General features: G+C 52.1%; 2 protein-coding genes across 8 annotated transcripts; both read right to left on the reverse strand.

Moving 5' to 3' along the window:
• Positions 1-754: 754 nt before the first annotated feature.
• FXYD5 (FXYD domain containing ion transport regulator 5) lies at positions 755-12,964 on the reverse strand. Of its 6 annotated transcripts, none has more exons than XM_036346539.1 (10): positions 12,819-12,964; positions 12,114-12,174; positions 10,492-10,572; positions 9,686-9,742; positions 7,978-8,061; positions 4,856-4,921; positions 3,799-3,828; positions 3,645-3,719; positions 1,013-1,058; positions 755-944 (listed from the first exon to the last, which is right to left on the reverse strand). In XM_036346539.1, exons 2-10 carry the CDS (start codon positions 12,172-12,174, stop codon positions 839-841), a joined length of 606 nt encoding a protein of 201 aa, XP_036202432.1. In that variant the 5' UTR covers positions 12,819-12,964; the 3' UTR covers positions 755-838. The 6 variants fall into 6 exon arrangements, with proteins under 6 accessions (XP_036202432.1, XP_036202429.1, XP_036202431.1 ...); XM_036346536.1 differs by having other exon boundaries at positions 7,978-8,064; XM_036346538.1 differs by having other exon boundaries at positions 7,978-8,064; positions 12,877-12,952.
• Positions 12,965-13,396: 432 nt separating this feature from the next.
• FXYD7 (FXYD domain containing ion transport regulator 7) lies at positions 13,397-21,232 on the reverse strand. Of its 2 annotated transcripts, none has more exons than XM_036345543.1 (6): positions 21,073-21,232; positions 17,575-17,604; positions 15,894-15,968; positions 15,719-15,752; positions 15,476-15,516; positions 13,397-13,797 (listed from the first exon to the last, which is right to left on the reverse strand). In XM_036345543.1, the coding sequence occupies exons 1-6, from the start codon at positions 21,101-21,103 to the stop codon at positions 13,775-13,777; spliced, it is 234 nt and encodes a 77-aa protein (XP_036201436.1). In that variant the 5' UTR covers positions 21,104-21,232; the 3' UTR covers positions 13,397-13,774. The 2 variants fall into 2 exon arrangements, with proteins under 2 accessions (XP_036201436.1, XP_036201435.1); XM_036345542.1 differs by having other exon boundaries at positions 15,710-15,752; positions 21,073-21,229.
• Positions 21,233-21,260: the final 28 nt, after the last annotated feature.

A 21,260-nucleotide genomic window follows, 5' to 3' on the forward strand; every position in this document is an offset into this window, starting at 1 on the left:
TGACCTGGTTTGTGAAATCCTCTCATGCAACCACCTGTGAACAGGACCTTATCCCTTTCCTTTGGCAGGAAGACCCTTAAACCTGGGTAGAGGCTCTGCCCCAAGCCCTGTGCTTCGGAGGCCTGCTCTGGCCTAGTCTGGTTGAGCCCCTCCTCACAGGCTGAAGAACCCCGGAGCCTTCAGGAAGTGCCCACTGGAGCCTGTGCTCAACGTAACCATGCTCTGGGACCTGCGACCCAGTTCCCCATCCAAATTTCTCTGAGCCCACTCCAGGGCCTACGTGGCTTCTTGGTGGGCACTCCCTAAATCAAGAGGCAACCCAATCTGTGGGCTGGTGGTGTGGCTGAAGCTCAGATATGCAGGCCGGGTGTCCACACTCATGGAAGGCCAACACTCATGTGTGCATGCTGGAGGGACCCAGGCTGTGAAGAAAAGGGGGCCACCATGGGGCTGGGACCTCCACTGTGCTAGCCCAGTTACCAAGGCTACCTACCAATGTTAGGGGTGAGGTGACATTGGACACCAGGCTCTGCGCATGGACCAGGCCGGCGGTCTCAAGTTGCCATGGGCAGAATCCAGCACTGACCAGAACCCTTGCAGCCCTTCCCCCATCCCTCCTGCTTCACCCCAGGCTGGCTTCATTCACTATATCTCTTACCTTGTTTTTTCAGTGTGACCTCCTCATGTTAGTCCTCAGGGAGCCTGTCCCCAGCTCCTGCCACTTCTTCCACTCCCAGACATGAATGACCAGAGATTGACAGACAAGGATTGCAGTGCTTTACTTTTTTTCTGACAGAATGGTCAACATGAGGGCAGTGCCTGGGGAGCTGGACAGCCCTCAGGGCAGGCAGGGTTGGGAAGGTAGGGGGTTCAGGCCATCAGTCCTGGCTCTGGCTCCATCTGGGTCTTCCCTCTCAGGCTGGGCTTTTGTGACTCTGTAGGCTCTGTGAGGGGAGGGAGATGGTAAGCTGGTGGCAGCTTGGTCATTGGCCCCCATTTCTGATGGGCTCACCTGTTATGATTCCGGCATAATCGGGGCAACTGCCTACACTTGCCACCTGTGGATGAAGGAAATGATCCAATCACAAGTTGGAACAATATTGACTTCTGTGTGTGTATGTGTGTGCTTTGGATGCTGGAGGACAAAGCCCATCAACCTTGCTCCTCGGGAAGCACCAAGGCAACTCTGAGCAAGTGATGAGCAGCAGATAGGAGAAAAGCTGGTGCAGGGCCCAAGGGAGGACCTTCTCCCACACATAGAGGAGCACTTTGGAAACCTTCCTAACTTGTGTATTATTCGTTCCACAGATGATTACTGTGTACCTACTATGTGCCAGGCACTGACCTAGGCCCTGGGAATACAGCCAGGAATAAGAATGACTAGAATACTTGCTCTAGTAGAGCTGGCTTTCTAGTGGGGGAGACCAGGAATAAGATCAATGGCCTAGCCCTGACCTGGTGACTCAGTTGGTTGAAGTGTCATCCAGTGCACCAAAAGATGTCAGGTTTGATCCCTGATCAGTGCACATACCTAGGTTGCAGGTTCAATCCCCAGTTGGGGTATGTATGGGAAGCAACCAATTGATGTTTCTCTCTCACATCTCTCTCCCTCTCCCTCTCTCTCATCAATTTAAAAAAAAAAAAACAACAACCATATCCTCAGGTAAGGATTAAAAAAAAAAAACCACTAAGTCAAGTGTACAGGTGGTGATAAGTCAGAAGGTGATGCATGCTATAGCTATAAAGCAAAAGCCAGGAAGGAGGCAGAAGACCTGAAGGAGGTGATGGGGGAGCCACTTGGACATCTGAAGGAAGGGTATTCCACACAGAGTGAAGAGTCATTGCAAAGGCCCTGGGTAGGAAGGAACACGTGAGCTTAAGAAGCAGCAGGGAGGCCAGGAGGCTGGACCACAGTGAATGAGAGGGGATTTCAGAAGACAAAGGGGACTCCTGGACACCACCCTTACTTCTCGGATCCCTGGCCTGTTCAGCCCCTTTCCACAGTTATTGCCACATGCTCAGCTCATTACTGCACCTGGGGCTTCTCCCTCTACCTCTTTGGGTTTTTTTTAATCATCTTTCTCATCCTCAGGAATCAGTTCTGATTTTACCTCTTGAGAGAGATCAGCTCTCCCTTTCCCTCTCAGTCACATCATATGGCTTCATTTTCCTCATGGTTATTATCTTTCTCTGCTCATTAGTGCATTCACCTACTACATGCCAGGCACTGACCTACTGCTTGTTTATTGTCACCCCCCTATGAGTTCTGAGCTCCCCCAGGGCAAAACCAGCATCAGAGCACACGTTGGGCATAGAGTAGGTGCCCCAAATATTTGTCTCTGGAACAATTTATGGCCCCAGAACTAACTTCAGGCTCTGTCCTCACACAGACCTGGATCCAGTCCAACTCTCTGAGCCTCACTCTTCCCACAGGGGAGAGAACAGGCTAGACACAAAGTCAGGATCAATAAGCACAGGTTGCTTGATCCCTGATTCAATGAGGTTCAGACACGTGTTAACATGTTAACAATCTCTTTCTATTCTGTCAGTGTTCTGCCTCCCACCTTAAGACAAAAAAGATGTGGCTGTGCCCATTTTCCTGATGAGAAAGTTGGACAAGAGAGGTAATAAAACTTGGTGCAGGTTACACAGTTTAACTGAGAGCTTGCAAACTGGTGGCCTTAGTGTTTTATTTAATGTGCAGCATTTTAAAAACTTTTTTTAAAAAAACGTAGTTTTTCTGCCAAAACCAGTTTGGCTCAGTGGATAGAGCGTTGACCTGTGGACTGAAAGGTCCCAGGTTCGATTCCGGTCAAGGGCATGTATCTGGGTTGCGGGCACATCCCCTGTGGGAGATGTGCAGGAGGCGGCTGATCGATGTTTCTCTCTCATCGATGTTTCTAACTCTCTATCTCTCTCCCTTCCTCTCTGTAAAAAATCAATAAAACATATATTTTTTTAAAAAAGTAGTTTTTCTGCTTGTTAGTCTCCTTCTGCTCCCTTCCCCATGTGATGCTGGGCCCTGGGAGCCGGCTGACCTGAGAGGCCAAAGTCTCAGCCCCTCGCCCTCTCCTTCAGCAGTGGCAAGGAGGCACTGCAGGAGAGAGCAGGACAAGAGAGAAAGGTTTATGTATCTGGTCCCCTCCATCCTGCTCCCTCCTGGCTGGGTTACAATGATGCAGGGGCTGCAAACCTCTCTGATAGTTCTATCTCTCGACCCTTTAGGCCAGTGTAATTACTGCTCCCCATGGCTTCTAGTCCTGGATACTGCACCATCCAGTTATCCTGCCACCACCAAATGAGCAAGCCGAGGCCAATGAGGTGAAGAACCAAGGTGCCAACAGAAACAGAAGTCCCTGCTGACCTCAAATGCATGAATAAACCCAGCAGCGGCCAGAAGAACCACCCAGCTGAGCCCAGGCTACATTTCCAAATTGCAGAATTGAAAGCTAAGTAGACAGCTGCCATTTTAAGCCACTGAATTCTGTGGTGGTTTGTATGGCTATGAAGCTAAGAGATATGCCTCATTTAAATTTGCCTTGCCCAGGAGCCTTCATGAACCTACCCCCACCCTGGCCTACCCCCATGCCAAGGCCTCCTTCCTCCCAGTCTTGGTGCCCCTCCCATCCAACGCCCATTCTCACTGGTGAGGATCACAATGCCTGTGATGAACAGCACAGCTGCGACCAACAGCCCATGTTTCCGGAGAGTGTAATTATCTGCAGAGAGAAGAGTGGAGGAGTGTGGTAAGAGGGCCTTAACCCTTCCTCCCCCTTGAATCCTCCCTGGGTAACTTACCATAGGAAAAGGGATCGTCCTCACTTGAATCTGCAGGGGACAGACAGAGAGCAAGTTGAAGTTCAGCAAAAGATTGTGAAGTGAATCAGTAAATGACAGGATCAGGGAGAGGGGACACCTGTGTCTCAATGTTGGTGCACATAGAACAAAACCTAAAGTTCTCAGGTGGCACACAATCTGGCTCCCATCACCTCCCTAACTTTACCTCCTCATTCTCCCCTCATCATCTGCTCCAGCCCTGCTCATGACCTGCCAGACCACTTCAGGGCCTTGGGACCGGCTGCTCCCTCTGCCCAGCGTGCGTCCCCAGATATCCTCATGCGTCCCCTTCAACTCCTCAGAGAGGCCTTCCATGCCCTTTACAGAAATAATCCCAGTCACTCTTTCAGCTTAACCCTGTTTTATTTTTCTTGATAACAACTTTAAAACCACATGACATATAATTAATATGGCTATTACTTTTTTGTCTCTCTCTCCCCACTAGAATGTCTGCTCTATGAGGGCAAAGATTTTTGTTGCTTTGTTCGCTGCTGTATCCTGGCACCTAGAACAGTGCCTGGCACTAGGTGAATATCTTTTTAATGAATAAATGAATGAATGAATGAATGTGTCACATGGACATATCATTTCCATCTGCTCATTGGGGCTGGCTGGTCAGGAAGTGGAAGACAGAAGAACAAGGGGAAGAATCATGGTGCCTCTAGAAGCAGAGCTCCTTGCTGACCCCCCAAAATGATCTCAGATACATAAATCCAGGTGAGCACAGAATAACCACCCAGTGAGCCCAGGTTAAACTTCCAAATTGCAGACTCAAGTTTAGTTCTCAAAAACTAAATAAATGATTGTCATTTTGAGTCACTGAGTAATGGGGTGGCTTGCATGCAACATTCATTTATGTATTCATTCCTCTATTTATTATGTGCCTATCCTGTACCCACCCCCTGCCAGCCTTGAAGTTGTGTATTCACCCAACATATGTTTACTGAGGCAGTATTCCAGGCGCTAGAACACACAGTCAGTAGGAAATGGCCTGTTTCCAGTCTGGGGACTTACTGACCAGTAGGCCTGCAGGCAGGGTCTGTTGCGAAGTCTTTGTCTGGAGACTGCTTGGAGAGTGTGGTGCCTTTAGTGGGATCAGCAGAGAGAGTGGCCAAAAGATGGTGGAGGGCAGGAGCGTGCCATGGAGGGAAACAAGAGGCATTACTGACCGTGTCTTTGTGAGAAACCCCCTTCCCACACCTACACATGCAGTGGGCAGGCACCTGTGTCCCCCACTCCGACCCCTGAAGCCAGTAAATAATGAATATATTGAAACTAGAGGCCCAGCGAACGAAATCGTGCGCGGTCAGGGTCCCTAGGCCTAGCCTGTGATCAGGGCCATCTTCCGCCAGCTCGCCAATCCCTAGTCCCGCCCTGCCGCTGCCCACCCTGGTTCTCCTGCCCACCCTGGTTCTCCGTGGTTCCCCGTTTGCCATCCAGTGATCAGAGCCTGCAGGCCGGGGGGCGGGACCAAGAAGCCTGCCTTCTGCCTGCTTGCCAGTCCCCAGTCCTGCCCTGCCACCACCCACCCCGGTTCCCCATGGTTTCCTGTTCACCATCTAGCAATCGGAGCCTTCGGGACGGGGTGTGTGTGTGGGGGGGGGGGGACCAAGAAGTCGGTCGTTCTGCCCGCTCACCAGTCCCCAGTCCCCGTTCCCGCCCCGCCATGGTTCCCTGTTGGCCATCCAGCGATTGGAGCCTGAGGGCTGGAGGGAGGGACCAAGAGGTAGTCAATGCACCTCATAGTGACTGGTTGATCGGTCATTCTGGTCATTACGCCATTATGATCACTGGCCTTTTATTATATAGGATTCCCTCCCACCTCCTGACCCCTCTCCTAGGACTTTGTGGACGGCCCCAGACCCAGGAAGTAAAGGATAACATCTCTCATAACCAGGCTGGGTGCCCCCAGGACCCCAGCCCAGTTACAGAGCCTGGAGGCACTTGTTATAAAACATTTTGAATATCGCCTCTGCTCCCAGGCCGAAAATACCAGAGGATCCTTCTCTTGACCTGCCCCTCTGGCACTGAGAAGTGTCCCAGTGAAATGGCTACTATTGTCTGATGTCCCAGTGTGAAGTCAACAGGCAGAAAAGCTGCCTCATGAACCCGGAGCTCCCCAGGCCAATCTAAGCTCCTCGCTCCCAGAACATGAACCATCAGCCAAGGATGCTGACATGTTCAGGAAAGCCTTGAACAGAGGTAGGCAAGGTTAATAGCAGGGACAGAAAATGTAAGAGACAGCCTGGGTGGCGTGTGGTGCTGAGGCACCAAGGCCCTGCAGAGCCTGGCTCAGACTCTGGTTCTGCCACTTAGGGCTGTGGCCTGGGGCTATCAGAGTAACCTTTCTGGGCCTCAGTTTCTTCCCTGTAAAATGGGGTTAAGGTGATGGTTATGAGCATTCAGTGAATACATGAAAGCTTAGCACAGGGTCCAGCACTGAGCAAACTCTCAGCTAACGTTGGCTGTTATTATCTACTTGGCACGCACTCCTCCATTCTTTTGGGAACAGCTTCCCCTTTCTTGGGCTGGGGGTGGGAGGTGTTCAGGCTTCCCGTCTATCTTGTTCGCCAATTGTAACCCAGGCCACAAGGGGGAGCACGTGACCCAGTCTCGCCTTTCCCTGGGACCTTGCAAATTCCAAGAAGGATTCTCAGTGGAAGCGAGGTGACGCTGCGCAGCTCTGAACCAGCAGATGACAGGAGCCAAGGCGGGAGACAAGCTCCAGCACAAGAGAAACAAAGATGGAGGCAGAGAGGCACTGGGGGCTTCCGTGCTCAGGGTCTGGGTGGCCCTGAGGCTCAGCTGAATTTCGGTCGCACATAACCAGGAGTATGGAACAGCACATATAACTCGGGTCAGCAAGGACTCAGAGCAAGTGAATGAGGGACATGGAGATATTTTCTCAATTGGGAAGTGTGGAAAGAGTTGCTACACCCCACTTGGGGATGTTCCCTTCCCCAAGACCCTTTATTTCCATCTGTCATAAAATGGCTTTAATAGACAGATTGTCAGAATGTGGTAGTTTACTGCCATCACTGGAAAACTAACATTTATAAAAACTGTTATAGGGGAATGGCATGGCCTTAGAAGTGGTGCTCTTGCCCAGTGCCCAAAACGCACACTGTGGATGTATCTCAGCCAAGGAGTAGCCCAAGCTACAGGTCCTTTCCAGGAGGGGCTGCTCCTCAAATATGGAGCATCACACAGGCCACCTTCATCTGGTCTCAGCCCCCTTCCCCACACCTCTGGGAACACTTGCTGCTCACTGGTATTAAGGGAACCACCTCTTCCTTAACTCTTGGTCTATGCAATTCAGACAAGGCTGACCAGGTTCTCCAGCCCAAGGGTCCGGGCACAAAACTCAGGCCTGACCAATCAGAGTAGCCCTTTTCCCAGGTTCTCATTGGTCAGACATGGGCATGTGACCCCAGCTGCGCTAATGAAAGTCAATTCTGGACCTTGGGGTGCAGATGATGAGAAAGAGATGTGCTCTAGCTGTGCTCTAGCTGAGTCTGATACCTACACTTAGAACTATGGGACCATCTTTGCCACCAAGAGGGAGAAAGCCACTTGGGAATGAAGACAACAGAGAGAAGGAGCAAGTCTGTCATGATGACTTGAGCTCTTTGATCCAACCATGCCTGAAAGTGGTACCTCTGGACTTCACAGAACATATACAGCCAATAAGCTTTCATTTTAGTTGGGTTTTCTGTAATTTACACTTGAAAAGCTCCTGCTCTAACAAGAAGACATACACAAGGGAAACACCTATAGCCACATTTCCCGGCCCCAGCCCTGCAAAGGAACCTGAACAAAAAAGCATCCTGAGTCTATTAGGCTTAGAAAATGTCACAAATTAGATGCCCCTCTGGGGACACTTGCTGCAATAAGGTTTGTTGAGACTCTGGAAAATCCTGCCAGAAAGAAACATGATTAACTTTATCTTAGAGTTTCACAAACACCTTTGACAGCAAATCCCACTGAGCCACACAGGCTGGGCAAACCAAAAAAAATGTTTTTGGAAGATGTATTAAGAACTCCCCAAACGGGTGCTCTGAGAAATATCCTTGGGGAAAAGCTGACCTAGAAGAGAATTAAACAAAACTTGCACATTCCTGTTCTAGTGCAAGGCTCTACCTTCCGTGCTGCTCTCATCCGTCCCCGGGTCTGTGGTTAGAAGCACAGTCTCTCCCTTCATTTGCTGCGTCTGGGTTGGTGTTTCTACTGAGGTCAGAAGAGCAGGGAGGGGAGGGCAAGAAACAAGTGAATGAGCAGCATGGATCCACAGAACTGCAAGGGGCCCTCTTCCCTGGGTCCCGCTGGCACAAATCAAAGACGTTCATAAGCCGAGTGGCACTGTGGGAGTGGGAAAGGGGGACTCGTGTAACTGCTGGTGGCAGGCAAATCAATGCGGCCGTTTCCAAATGGCCTTGAAAACAAATTTTAGTGTTCATGCCCTTAGCCCCATTGTATTGTGGGCAAGAGCTGGGCTCTAGAGCCAGGTTCCTGGACCCTGATCCCAGCCACATTACTGACATACTGTGACAACTTGGGCAAGTTACTCTGAGCTTCCATGTCCCTATCTCTAAGGCGGGGATAATGATCATTTTTACCTTAGAGGGATTGTGTGAAAATTGGACAAGTGAACAAGGGTGAAATATTTAGACCCAAACAGTCACATAAGTGCTGTGTTTGATCAAAGGGAAAGGGACAAGGTTGCTCATTGCGGCACGGAGTGTGGCAGAAAAAACTGGAAGTGACCAAGGTGCTCATCAAGATGTGCAGAGAGCCCTGGCCTGTGTGGCTCAGTTGGTTGGGTGTCATCCCATGCACCAAAAGGTCACCGGTTCAATTCCCAGGCAGGCCACAAACCCGATTGCTGGGGTTTGATTCCCAGTTGGGGGCATGCAGGAGGCGGTCAATCGATCTTCTGCTCTCACATCGATGTTTCTCTCTCTCCCCCTGCCTTCCTCTCTCTCTAAAAATCAATAAAAATACATATTTTTAAAAGATGTGCATACATTCATTAACTGTGCACTGGTACCCTGTGGAGAACTTAGCAGTGAAAAAGGACAAGATCAGTGTCTATACGGGAATGTGGGAAGAATTTCCAAACATTATTTCATGGGGGGAAAGGCCAGTTGCAGAAACACAATCATATAATATCCTTAGGCTCACACAAATATACCTCCCAAACAGCGTATTTTCCCCAGGTTACACACACGTGATACAATCTCACTGGGGGACTACTCCCAACCCCATGCTAACAGCGGGGGCCTCCCCGAGATGGGAGCGACTACAAGGATGGGGAATGGACAAAGGGATTTCGTCTTGCCTACCATATTTTTATTACTTCCCAGAAGAATGTGTTTATATACACCTGTATCATTAAACATTAATAGAAAAAATTGGGGAGCACTTTTTGAATTATGTTAGACTCCAAGAAAAAGTTCAAAAATGATTTGAAAATTTTTTAAAAAAGGGAAAAAGATAAAGAGATTAAATGGAAGAAGTGAATGGGGTTGGCACATAGGGAATTTCTGGGGTGTTTGCAAAACTATTCCTTGACCTGGTGGTGGTTACACAGGGGTTCAATTCAGAATGGTTTGCTAAGTTGTACATTTATGTTTTTTGTACTTTTCTACATGCATATTATTTTTCAAGATTCCAAAAGATTTTTTTTAAAGAAGTGAATGAGTTGGCTGGCTGTCCAACCACAAATTAAACCAGGGGATTCAGAGTTGGGAGGGCTGAAATGGGTAGCCAAAGACCCAGAGTGTCAGGGAAAGTGGGGAAACAATGTTGGTCCCAGGCCTACCTCCCCCCGTATGGCTGCCCCACTCACCACCAGCCTGCAGGGTTGAAGTCTGAGGGGTGGACTGGAGTTCTGGGGGGACTGCGTCTGAAGTCCAGAAACAGGGAGAGAAAAGAGAAGAGGTGAGGGGGTCCATGAATGGCGGTACAGGAGTATTTCCATAGCAACTCAATTTTGATGTCATGGAAATGACTTAATTAATCCAGCCATTTCCTCGTTGCCTAAATGCAATGGCAGCATCTTCCCTGTCTCAGGCCCTGCCCTCCCCTCCCACCAATTCCCATTCCCCCTCTCAGCATCCACCCACCTCTGGTAAGAGTCTTGGAACTTCCTTTGGGGAACCATCCTTCCCCAACCCTCAGCCTACTTAATTCAGTGGGGGCTGGCACCAGCCCTGTTGGAGGTTGAACATGAGATCCAGGTCTGACTAATCAGCTTTCTGCGTCTGTGGCCACAAAGGGGTGGGCATGTGACCTGAGCTTGGTCAATGACACTCAGTTCTGGGACATTTGCTGGATTGGGGAAGGGAAAATTCTCTTCCCTCCGGATTCTTAGCAGGTAGGATGGAAATCCCAGGTTTCTGAACGCCATCTTGGCACAATAAGAGGAGACTCTGCCTGAGAATGAAGCGACCACAGAGACAACAGAACCAAGAGATGAAGACAGGTTCCTGATAGCATCATTTGAGAACCTAGATCAAGCCACGCCTGAAGGTCTATCCCTGGATTTTTCAGTTACACAAATTCAAAAATACCAGTTTGGTCCAGTTTGAGAATTGTACTGCCATTGTTATTTGCAATGACAGGATCTTACCAGGTCTGTCCTTCGTTCCTCACCTGGGGTTTGAGTCAGGGCATGAATGTTCACAGGGGTTGAGTCTGCTAGAGAAATGGATGTGGCCTCCTCGGGTGTCTGTCCTGAGAAATCAAGGATGAGAAGCCAGGGAGTAGGCTCTGGTCCCCTTCTCACCAACACCCCCACTTACCCTCCCTTCTGAAGCCTTTGGGGGCGTGTAATTCAGGAGGTCCATCTGCTGGTAGAACAGCAGACAGCTCTTTGATTGCTCAGCTTTGGTGGTATCAATACATGATCTTAGAAGTGTTTTAAGAAATGCTAATGCCCCAACACCCTTCCTCCAGCCCCTCTCCTTGCCCATCTTTGTGGGTTGGGGGAGATGGGTTAGCCCAGGCACTAGAGTCAGCCAGGGCCCTCATCTCAAATGCTGTTCCCAGCCATTCCCTTGCTGTGTCACCCACTCTGAGCCTCGACTGCAAGGTAGGGATGACTGAATCGACTTCTCAGACCTTAGAGAGCGTGAAATGAGATGGAGGGGGGAAGAGTCTCCCCCACTGCTTAACATGCAGTCAGTGCCTCGCCCTGGCCCTACTGTCACTACTCTAACCTCTCCTTTTCCCACCCTGCCCCTTGTTCACCCAACCCAGCCACCTGGCCTACCTGCTGTTCCTCACCAGACTCACTCATTCCCCCAGATACCTGCTTGGCTCATCCCCTCATCTCCGTCAAGTGTCTGCCCAAATGTCACCTCCTAGTCAGGGCTTCTCTGAACACCTTATTCAAACAATCCTCATTCCCGTCCTCCATAACACGTATCACCTTCTAGAATACTATGTAATTTACCAATGGCTTTCTGTCTTTCCCAAATAGAATGTGAGCCCCTGTTTTATACACTGCTGTTTCCACAGTGCATGCAATAAGATCTGGCATATAGTAGCTGCTCAACGAATACTTGTTGCATGACTGACGAAAGACACGAAAACCATTGTATCCAAGAGAGCTGCGGCAGTGAGTGGAGAGTGTGCTCTGGGTTCTGGGACAGACAGCATGACTGGGCCCAGCCCCTCCACTCATTAGCCTCTGGCACAGACACTTCCTTTGCCGAGTCTATTTCTTCATTGTGAAACAAGCAGGGCAACACGTATAACATAATACGGTAAAGCTGAAGGCCAGCTCCCACACACTGCCATGCAGAACGCACCTGCCAATGCCACCATAGCTGCTGCCTTCAGAAAGCACTTCCAGGCAAAGGGGAGACATCTCCAGCTCCTGGACTGGCCCTGGCTCACCCCCTTTGCCTAACTATGCATCACCCGGGCATCCAGCGAGCTGCTCTGCTGGGAGCCCAGGGCTCCTGGCTGCTGAGTAGAAAACCGACACCCATCTCCTCGCCAAATCAAACTCAGTTCTTCTGGGAGGTGAAATGGAGGCTGCTCAGCAGGACAGGCTCTGGCCAGACTTGGAAGCAGCCACCCAGGTCTGAGGTGTCCAAAAGGAATGTAATCTTGGCCCCTTCGTTGGGACCCCCACTTCCGGGGGCCAGCTCAGTAGGAGGTGAGGACACAGGATAGGACATCCAAACCCACTAGCTGCCCACCCAGCCTGGCCCTCGAGGTAGGGCTGAGGGCTCCGGAGCAGGGTGGAGACAAGGGCTGGGCCTTACCTCTGGTGGGGAGAATCAGGCCCACAATGGTGAGGAGATACAGGCGGCCGGAGGGCGACATCTATGGGGTGAGCAGGAGCCGGGGTCAGCCATGATGTCAGCGAGGCAGGCCCAGGGCAGCCCCAGGGATCCTTACAGCCCCCTTCCCCAGCCTGAGCAGGTACTTATGGTTTCAAGGACACCCCTACCAGGGCTAATAGGAGTGTCTCAGAAGTGGGATCCCCAGTAGCCACCCCCTCTTCCCTCTGCAGGTCCCCAAAGAAAACAAGACACATCAGACAAAACTGGGCTTCAGGTAGCAGCCACTGTGCAGACGCCCGAGGCAGAGAAGCACTTGCCCACCAGGACTGACCCTACCGGGCACCCAGAGGGGCCTGGGGCACAGGGGTAGATTCGGGGGCCCCTACCCTCCCTCAGGGGCTGTCTCCCAGCCCAAGAGTCAGCAAGGAAGGGAAAGAGGAAGAGTGAGTAATGTGCTCCTGACCTCAGAGGAAAAAGTGAGTGTCAGGACCTCCCCGCAGGGACAACAGAACATGATGCTGGGCAGAGCTGGGAGGGATAGTCCGAGAGGGAGAGGAGAGCTGGGGAGACTGAGGCAGGGGCAAGAGGGGCAGCGCAGCCCAGGACCCCTGTCAGGCAGAGGAGGCCGGAGAACTGAGCATGAATGGGGGCAGAGAGGATCCGCTAAGATCAGTCTTTACTCACCTGGGCCCGGGCCTGGGCAGAGTGGAGAAGGTGGAGGAGGGTCAGCGGAGAGACTTACGTCCGAGCTGGGGGTCGGAGCCGGCAGCCTCGTGGAGAGAGGGCAGCGGCGGCCGCAGCTGCGAGCAGGCGGAGGGTGTGGCCAGGAGAGCGCCTGCGGGCGGGCGGGCGGGGACCCAGACGGGCTCAGTCATTTCCTCTTGGGTTTCCTGGCTTCAGAGCCTGGGGTGGGAGCTGCAGGGGGAGACGCTACGGGTGATGGGAACCGGGAGAGGGGTGAGAAGCCAGGCAGGGACCTCCACCCGCAGGGCCTGGGGCTAGGAGGTCTTGGATGGGTGGGGTTCTTTTGGGGAGGGGGCTGGCGAGAAGGGGGGCGTCTATTGGGGTCTCTAGAGGAGGAGACGGAAAGGGCACAGCCCCGAAGGAGTTGAGGGAGAGGAAGGGAATCCTGGAAAGAGGAGGAGGCCGCTGGGGAAGAGGAAGGAGGGACCACTTGGGGATTTGGGCGAGAGCTCCCCAGATTCAGTTTTGCCCCTCCCCCATTTGGTCCCCACAGATGAGAGCACACAGACAGAACGGGGGAAAAACCAAATGCACATTTATTAAGCTCAAGACACAGACACCGAGGGTGCAGGAGAACGAATCTTTGGGGAGGAGACGAGGAGGTTCAGGGGGGCAGTACCCGGGAACTCGGAGGGACAGGGGTTGGGCTCTCGGACTCCAAGAGCTGGAGACCAGAGTCCCTGTATCTGGGATGCAGATAGGCTCTTTAGGGGGTCGTCATTGCCAAGGCCTTGGGAGGGGCAGCAGGGTGCAGCGGCTCCAGCCTCGGGGTGGGTGGGGCGGCTCATTCCGGGGAGCGCTCCCAGCAGCGCAAAGCTGGGGTCCCCACCACCTCCACCCGGTCCTCGGGCTCCCACACTCAGGCAGGGACAGCAGTGGAGGTGCCGAGGCTGGCTTTACACACCGCCACCTCCTGGGGCTGGAGAGAGAGGGAGAGAGACAGTTTAGGTCAGTGACTAGACGCAGGGGTGGGCAAACTTTTTGACTCGAGGGCCACAGTGGGTTCTTAAACTGGACCGGAGGGCCGGAACAAAAGCATGGATGGAGTGTTTGTGTTAACTAATATAAATTCAAAGTAAACATCATTACATAAAAGGGTACGGTCTTTTTTATTTTTTTAGTTTTATTCATTTCAAATGGGCCGGATCCGGCCCGCGGGCCTTAGTTTGCCCTCGGCGGCAGAGCATCCCCTCCCCAGAGCCAGTGAGCCCTCACCCCCACATGGAATCCAGACCCCCAAGAACTGACAGTCTTGAGACAGCACCGGGGAGTTGTCTTGCCTCCCCCTCCCTGAGGTGTGGGCCACACAGGGACGCCTGTGTGTCTCTGACCTGCCCTGTAGGACACTGTCAGAGGTGAACAATCTCTGAGGAGACTCCTTGGCCCAGCTTGGGCTTCTGGGGGGGGTGGGGGGGGGGGACGGGGGCTTCCCCCTGTCACAAAGGGAGTCTCCACCTCCCACCCACATGGAACGGCACTCAACTGGAGTGGGTCAGAATCCTGCACATGCCCTTAGAGCGGCCCCAGGCATCAGGGCCTCCCCGCCCCCCCCTCTCCCCCAGTCATCCACAGAGTGTCCCCTTAATGGTTTTAAGTTTCATTAAAAGAAAGTCTCATGAAACACATGAAATCTGCCACCAAATCCCCCCAAATGTTGAGTACCCCAAAGCCCACTTTTTAGTTACAAGAACTTTATAAGAGGTAGAGAGATTCCCATCTGATTCTTCTAAATATCCCTGGAGAGGACGCAGGTCCAATAAAAACAGGTCAAGATATTTTTACATAATTAAAATTAACACTCCCAGGGAGTCACAATCTTTCTCTACATGCTTATCCCTCTCCACGGCCTACATCTCTCTTCATCTCCTTTACACCTTCCATCCACCTGCACCCACTCTCCCCCTGCAGTACCCCCACTCTTCCTACTCCCCTCTGCACCCATCCCTCCTATATTCCACCCTCCCCCACCTCCATCCAGCCTCATCCACACCCTCTCCTGTGCGCCCCCCCCTCAATCCCCTCTGCTCTTAATCCCTTTCCATTGCTTCATGCTACTTACATCAGTTTTTAAAAATCTGCATTCCATGCCTCTCTTCTTTTGTTATTTTGATACTATTATTCAAAAGCCCTTCCTTCCTTCACCCCTTTCTCCCTGAGTTCCTTCGCTTCTCTCCTGCATTTCATTCTAGATCTTCCAAATCGAACAATTAAGTCTGGAAAACATCTGCTTTCTGCTTCTCTAGGACTCAACTCTGTCTTTCTTATTCTGACTGCGGAAGTCCTTTCCCATGTGGGTCCCCTCTCTTCCCAGGCTTCTGGCTTTCTACTGGGGGCAGAATTAGTGCATCCTTGCTTCTATAAGCTTGCGTCCTTGTGTCTGGAGGCTTAGTGGACGCTAAGACATTTGACATCCCACTGACGAGCCACGGTTTAACATTTTGAGCTGCAGGATCTCAGCTCCTACTGAATCTCTCATGTCCACCCATTGGGTTGGTGGCCCCATTCTTAGGGACATACAGTGCAACTCCCCTTTTAATGACTCCCTTTCCTGCTCCCACCTGTCCTCCTCCCAGAACCACACACTTTCTCACCCTCACCTGAGGAGGGAAGCTCCGACTTACAGGACTTGCATGTTGGGCTGTGGAAGCAAAGATGAGAAAGAAAAGCATAGGATTTGAGATTTATTGGGATGATCACTTAGTAAGTTATGTAATGTCTAATTGATTTTTTTTTTAAAGAGCCTCAATAGCCACAGGTTTATGTGGAACACAGGCTAGCCCTGGGCCCTTCTGTTCCCACCCCTCTCCCCGCTCTCCCCACTGCTGCCAGACCTCTCAGACCTGGAGTCCGCCTTCCTGCACTTCACCTTCTTGCCTGTTAGGAGAGAGATAGACAGAACAAGAAGACAGGACATAAGGGTCTGGTCGAGAGCCAGCAGGAGAACTCTGCGCCTGGGGCCTGGCCGGAGGTGGCCCTCTTTGAGGGTTTTAGATTCCAGGAGAGGGACACACTTACTGATGATGATGAGGATGCCCAGCAGGAACAATATGGTGGCGAGAGTCATGCCCACGGTCTGCACAGTGTCATAGTCTGGGGAAGATAACGGGTGACATCAAGGTGAGGTGGCACCTCAGCACCCCCCCCCCCACCTGTCTTCAGATTGCCCAGCCAGGGTCCCAAAATTCAGGGTTGCTGCAGGCTGTGCTGGAGGCTCCTCCAGTGGGTGAAGATGACATGGCTCCCCTTGTCCTCTCTTCCCTCACCCCCTCCTCTGGCCCTCCTTCTACTGCCTCCTCCCTCGTCCTGTCCACCATTGTCACCCTTCTGGACTACTGCAGCAAGCCACCTTCTCTGTGGTCTCCTCGCCCAGCCACAGGGATCCTGTTAGCACCTGAGTCAGATCAGGGTCCTCCTCCCCTCAGAACTGCCCCTTCCCCTCCCCATTTTTATTGTACTCCAAGTAAAAGCCAGTCCTCATCACAGTCCACAGGGCCCTGTAAGATCTGGTCTCTGTTCCTTCTCGGACTTCACCCCACTCCACTTCCCCTCAGCCCCCTAACCCCGGGCACACTAGTTTCCCTGCTCTTCCCGGAGCATATCGGGCATGGTCCTACCTCAGGGTCTATGCACTTGCTGTTCCTCTACTGGAAAGATCTGCCCCCAAATCTCCCCCCCCCCCCCATACCAACTTCTGGGCTTTATTCCAATGTCAGTCAAACCTTCTCGGGCTGTCCTATTTAGAATTTCCCATCCTCTTCTCAACACTTTAATCTAGTTCTTTCCAGTATTTTCCTACATAAGCATTATTCTTGTCTAATTATACCGCAGTAAATATTTTTTGAAATATTAATTTATAGGGCACCCACTCTGTATCAGCAGTGGTCCAGGCCTCTGCCCTCAGGGAGTTGACTTTATTATTGTGATAAAGCACTAAGCAAAACAAAACCAAAAATTGAGTCATGTGACCATGTGTAGGTGTGGCTCCTCTTGCCTGGGATTAGGGAGGGCCTCTCCTAGCAGAGCAGTCAGTATTGACTGAGGCCTGAAGAAGGGAGAGGAGCCTTCGCCAGCGGTGTGACGAGCTAGAGGAGGACTGTTTCTGTCAGAGGAAGAGCCAGGGCAAAGACCCTGCGGTGGGAAAGCACTCGGCTTGTGGGAGGAACAGTGTGAGTGAGCGAAGGCAGAGGGCAGGCGGGCTGTTGGGAGAGGTCATAGGGAGCAGGTCTGCTAGACCTGGAGGTAGCTTCTTTGAGCTTCCATGTTGTGGGAAGGAATGATTTAATGGCATCATCCAAGTAAATCTTTCTCACAATTCTTATAGGTGGGAACTATTACTTTCCCTTTTTTACAGAAGGGTTCAGAAAGGCAAAGTTGCTTGCTCAAGGCAACATGGCTAGTGAGTGGCTAAGCCAGGATTCAAATCCAGGCAACCTGGCCTCAGACTTGTTTGCTACTCTGGTGACCCTAATGCACCAGCCCTGAGTCCTGGTGAAGCCTGAAGGACTCCAGAGAAGGTACCCCAATTTGATTCTGCCCTCTATAAGCCCAGCTGTTGTGAGCTGTACCCACATGGTCCCATGGCTAGTAGCCCAGCACATATCAGCCACAACTGAAGTCACTTCAGCAGTGACCCATGGGGATCAGCAGCCGCCATCATCCATCCCCAGGTGCTCTTATCACAGAATCTGCCACTCACCATAGTGAAATGGGTCAGGTTCCTGAGGAACTGTAGGAAGAAAGGCAGAGAAAGAGAGAGAGGGGAAAAAAAATATTTCAACACTGGGTTTCTTAACATATATGAGGATCCAGATGGGGCCACTGGCCTAACGGTTTCTGTGTAGAAATCAGATAGAGAGACCCCTTGCTCTGGGTGATAGGGCTTCATGGAAGGACACAAGGTTTGAAGAGTGAAGCACAGGATGGATTCCAGCTCCCACTTAATCCATTGGCTGATACCTTCCCTTGTACAGTCCTGGTCCTGGGCCCTTGTGTAGGCTTTTGCAAATGATGGATTCATTCCCTGAAAGCACATACATAATCTCACGTGCATGTGGTGATGGAGGTGAAGAAACCCCAATCTCACTGGGCTGCTGAGTGTGTCAGCTTTCCCTGAACACTCCCTGAGACCTCTCAGTCACTGAGCTCCAAAAGGCAGCCACTGCAGCTACTGCTCTCATCCACTTGCTTCTGCTACCAAGTCCAACACAGGGAGCTGTCCTATAATATACCCTATATTCTGCTATATATAATGTGCTTATATTACTTATTTCTAAGGCATTACTGATTTTAAGATTCATAATTGATTTGTAATAGCTTCCCCAGTGGATGTGTTATGCATGAATATGTATGTAACTGTACAACATGAAACACCCATCTATTAGAAAACTCACCCTGATTTCATAAATGTTAATGTGTGGGTAAAATATGTATGTGTGTGGATTTTCTTTTCTCCTTGTCCCAAACTATATTCTCCTTCGGGAGAACTCAGAACATCTTTCCCCTTCAAGAACCCATCTGATGGCTCCTGAATTCCTCCGACAGCTCTTAGTACAGTCTGCTGTGTCTAGGGCAGAATTCTAGGGCGCCGTGAGGGGAGGGGTGCCAGCAATGCCAGGTGTTATAGTTAGTGTTCTTCCCCTTCCAGGCTCAGGGAGAGATGGCTGCCTTGATGTGGGGGGACGGAGGCATGTGACTAATCCTGGTCAATGAACTGTGAGTGGAAATGTCATCGTCACTTCCAGGCTGAAGCATCTAAGAGCCCAGACAAGCGCTCCCTGTTGACTTTGACCTGGTGACATGACTGTTCAGGATGGTAACCGCTCCGGTGTTCATTGGTGAATGAGGTCCCCAGCTGACCTGTGATTGATGAATAGTATAAGTGAGAAATAAACCTTGGTTGTCAGAAGCCACTGAGATTTTTGGTACTATTTGTTGCCCTAAATGCTCTAGCCTAAACTGACTAATACAGGTGGCACTTAAGCAAGACCCTGAAGAGCACTGATTCACACACTGTGCAAGTTCACCCTTCTCCATTCTCTGTTCAGTCTTCAAAGAGGAAGTCTTAGGTACAGCAATTGGATTATCCTGCTTTTTGTTGCCTGTGTTTCCATGTGCCCTCCCTACCCAAACCATCAGAAACCCGCTGGGTGAGTGCCTGTCCTAGAATCCTCTTTGGTTCTTCCCTGGCTGCTCTGTGCTCCATGCGGAAGTTCTTCTGGTTCCTGCTACCCCAGCAATCTGGGTTCTCAGGGCTAGGCTGAGCTAAGGGTGGAGCCAGGAGGCAGGAAAAGGAATGTGCACCACTCCTGGCCAGTTGCCAGAGACAAGAGGAAGGAGGTGGTTGCTATGGTAACTGGGGCATCTTGATAAGTGAAGAGAGGTGGTGGGCTCAGGCACCTCAGGCCGGTGGGGTTCTGTGGGAGGCTTAGGGGTTGGGTTTCTAACTCTGGAGCCAATCTTGACGTCCTCTGCTCCCTTTGTACCTCCCTTTGTTGCCCCTCCCCAGGGCTGGCTTCTGGCCAAGTTGAGGGTCCTTCTCAGGAATAAGGGACCCAGGCCCAGTGGGTCTCCTGCATTCCCTGTTTGTCCCCAGCTCTCCCTCCTGCTTTGTGACAGGTTGGGGAGAGACTTCACCTTTCTCTCCCCTCCCCTCCCAACAATCCATTATTTAGTTTCCTTAAGCAGTTTGCAAGACACACCATACTTTTCCTCCTGGGGTTCCCCAAGACCTGTGGTCCCCTCTGATGATGTGACTGGGGAAAAGATGGGGGGGCGGGTGGCTGAGGCGTGTGTCTTCCCACCTTGGCCCGCCTACTGTCATCGATCCTGCTAACCACCTCCATGAAAAGAAGCCCTGGGCTCCCGCCAGGCCTGCCGGCTCAGCCCAGCCCCCTCTCCCCAGGGTGGTTTCCAGCCTCTGCAGGCCCCCCCACCCCCGCCCTGCTTCCAATTCTGCAGATACGGCTCATGCAGCAGCCCCTGCCTGCCGGGAAAGGGGGCAGGGAAGGAAAGATTGGAGTGGAGTGGGGTTTCCTCGGGACCCCTAGCCTTATCCCCTGGCCCTCTCTGGGCGCTGGGAACCCTTCCTCTGCCCCCAACCCTCAATTAAACCAGTCTTCCCCTGCTCCTCTGAAGAAGCAAGCTCGGGGAAGGAAAGGAGGCTCTTAGGAGAGAGAGAGTGTTTAAGCGGGTGCATATAACTGGGTTAATGGGTGTGAAATGCACATCGCTGTGGTTGGATGGAGGTGGGGAGGAGCATCTGTGTGCACCAAGTGCACCCCCCAGTCCAGACAAGACCCCTGAATGAGGGCTGGAAAGGAGGGACCTGTCACCCATTCCTGCCAGGGGGGCTGCTGCAGTAGATCAGGCCCCACCCTGTGCTGCCCCTCCTCCTCTCTCTTCATTCCTCTCTGGCGATTTGGGTCTCTCTCTCACCTCCTGTGTCTTTCTCTCTGCGTCCCTCTCCGCAGTTGCCTCATTCCCTCTATCTTTCTCTGTCTCTGATTTCCTCTCTTTCTCTGCATGTCTCTGTTTCTCTCTGCCTCTCCCCTTCACTATCCTGGAATCTCTCTGAGTCTCATATCTGTCTTTCTGGGTCTCTGACTCTGGGTCTCCTGTCTCCCTTGATCCCTTTCTATCTCTTTCAGGCTGTCAGTTTTCATCTCTCTCCATCTGTCACTTCCTCCATCTCCCTGCCTATTCCTTTTTCTCCTCTCCCACTGAACCTGCCTGCTAGGGCTTTCCCACCATAGAAGCTAGCGCTGGAAAAAGAGGGATATGACCCCCCCCCCACACACACACACCCATTTCAGGGACCCTGAAAAGGGCGAGAACCTCTGTGGCTGCTGCCCCATCAGCTCCCACCCTCAAAGCCCATCTCTTCGCCGTCCACTACCATGCTGTGCTGTGCAGGATCAGCCACCCGGTTGCCATAGCTACCGGTCGGAGCATCCTTTCTCTCCCGACTGCCGCTCTGCCACCGCGGGTCTCGCACAGGAGCGACACCACTGGGAGAGGGTGCCCAAGAGGCCCAGAGGGGCGCCGAGGGGTGCACTGCAGGGGCCTCGCCCTTGGGAGGAACGGACATCCCCTTCCCCTCTCCCCTCCCTTCCGGGACTGATAGCTCCTCAGGTCCTCTCTCCGAAGCTCTAAGACCCCGGAGCCCCCCTGCACCCTTTCCCCAGGCGACGCTCACCCTTGGTGGGGGCCTGGGTTGGGGTCGCCATGCCGGGCTGCAGCAGGGGAGGCTGGATGCCGAAGCGGTGAAGGCACGGCTGCGGCAGCTGGAAGACCGATGGACTGATGTCTGGGGGAGATGGGGGAGCCCTGGTGTGGGGGGGGGGCCGTAGCCAATGGGGGCCCGGAGAGCCCGCCTCCGTCCTG

The sequence above is a fragment of the Myotis myotis genome, unplaced genomic scaffold (assembly GCF_014108235.1).
Source record: "Myotis myotis isolate mMyoMyo1 unplaced genomic scaffold, mMyoMyo1.p scaffold_m19_p_19, whole genome shotgun sequence".
Taxonomy (NCBI): Eukaryota; Metazoa; Chordata; class Mammalia; order Chiroptera; family Vespertilionidae; genus Myotis; species Myotis myotis.

What these genes read in the sequence shown, in the direction of transcription:
- FXYD5 (XM_036346536.1), bottom strand. Translation starts at nt 12,174, where the DNA reads ATGTCGCCCTCCGGCCGCCTGTATCTCCTCACCATTGTGGGCCTGATT. An exon ending in GGATGAGAGCAGCACGGAAG is followed by an intron (nt 4,922 to 7,977) that starts GTAGAGCCTTGC and finishes ATCCCACTAAAG; the next exon opens with GCACCACACTCTCCAAGCAG. An exon ending in TTATGCCGGAATCATAACAG is followed by an intron (nt 945 to 1,012) that starts GTGAGCCCATCA and finishes CTCCCCTCACAG; the next exon opens with AGCCTACAGAGTCACAAAAG.
- FXYD7 (XM_036345542.1), bottom strand. Translation starts at nt 21,103, where the DNA reads ATGGCGACCCCAACCCAGGCCCCCACCAAGG. An exon ending in ACCTGACCCATTTCACTATG is followed by an intron (nt 15,969 to 17,574) that starts GTGAGTGGCAGA and finishes TATCTTCCCCAG; the next exon opens with ACTATGACACTGTGCAGACC. An exon ending in GGGCATCCTCATCATCATCA is followed by an intron (nt 15,753 to 15,893) that starts GTAAGTGTGTCC and finishes CTCTCCTAACAG; the next exon opens with GCAAGAAGGTGAAGTGCAGG.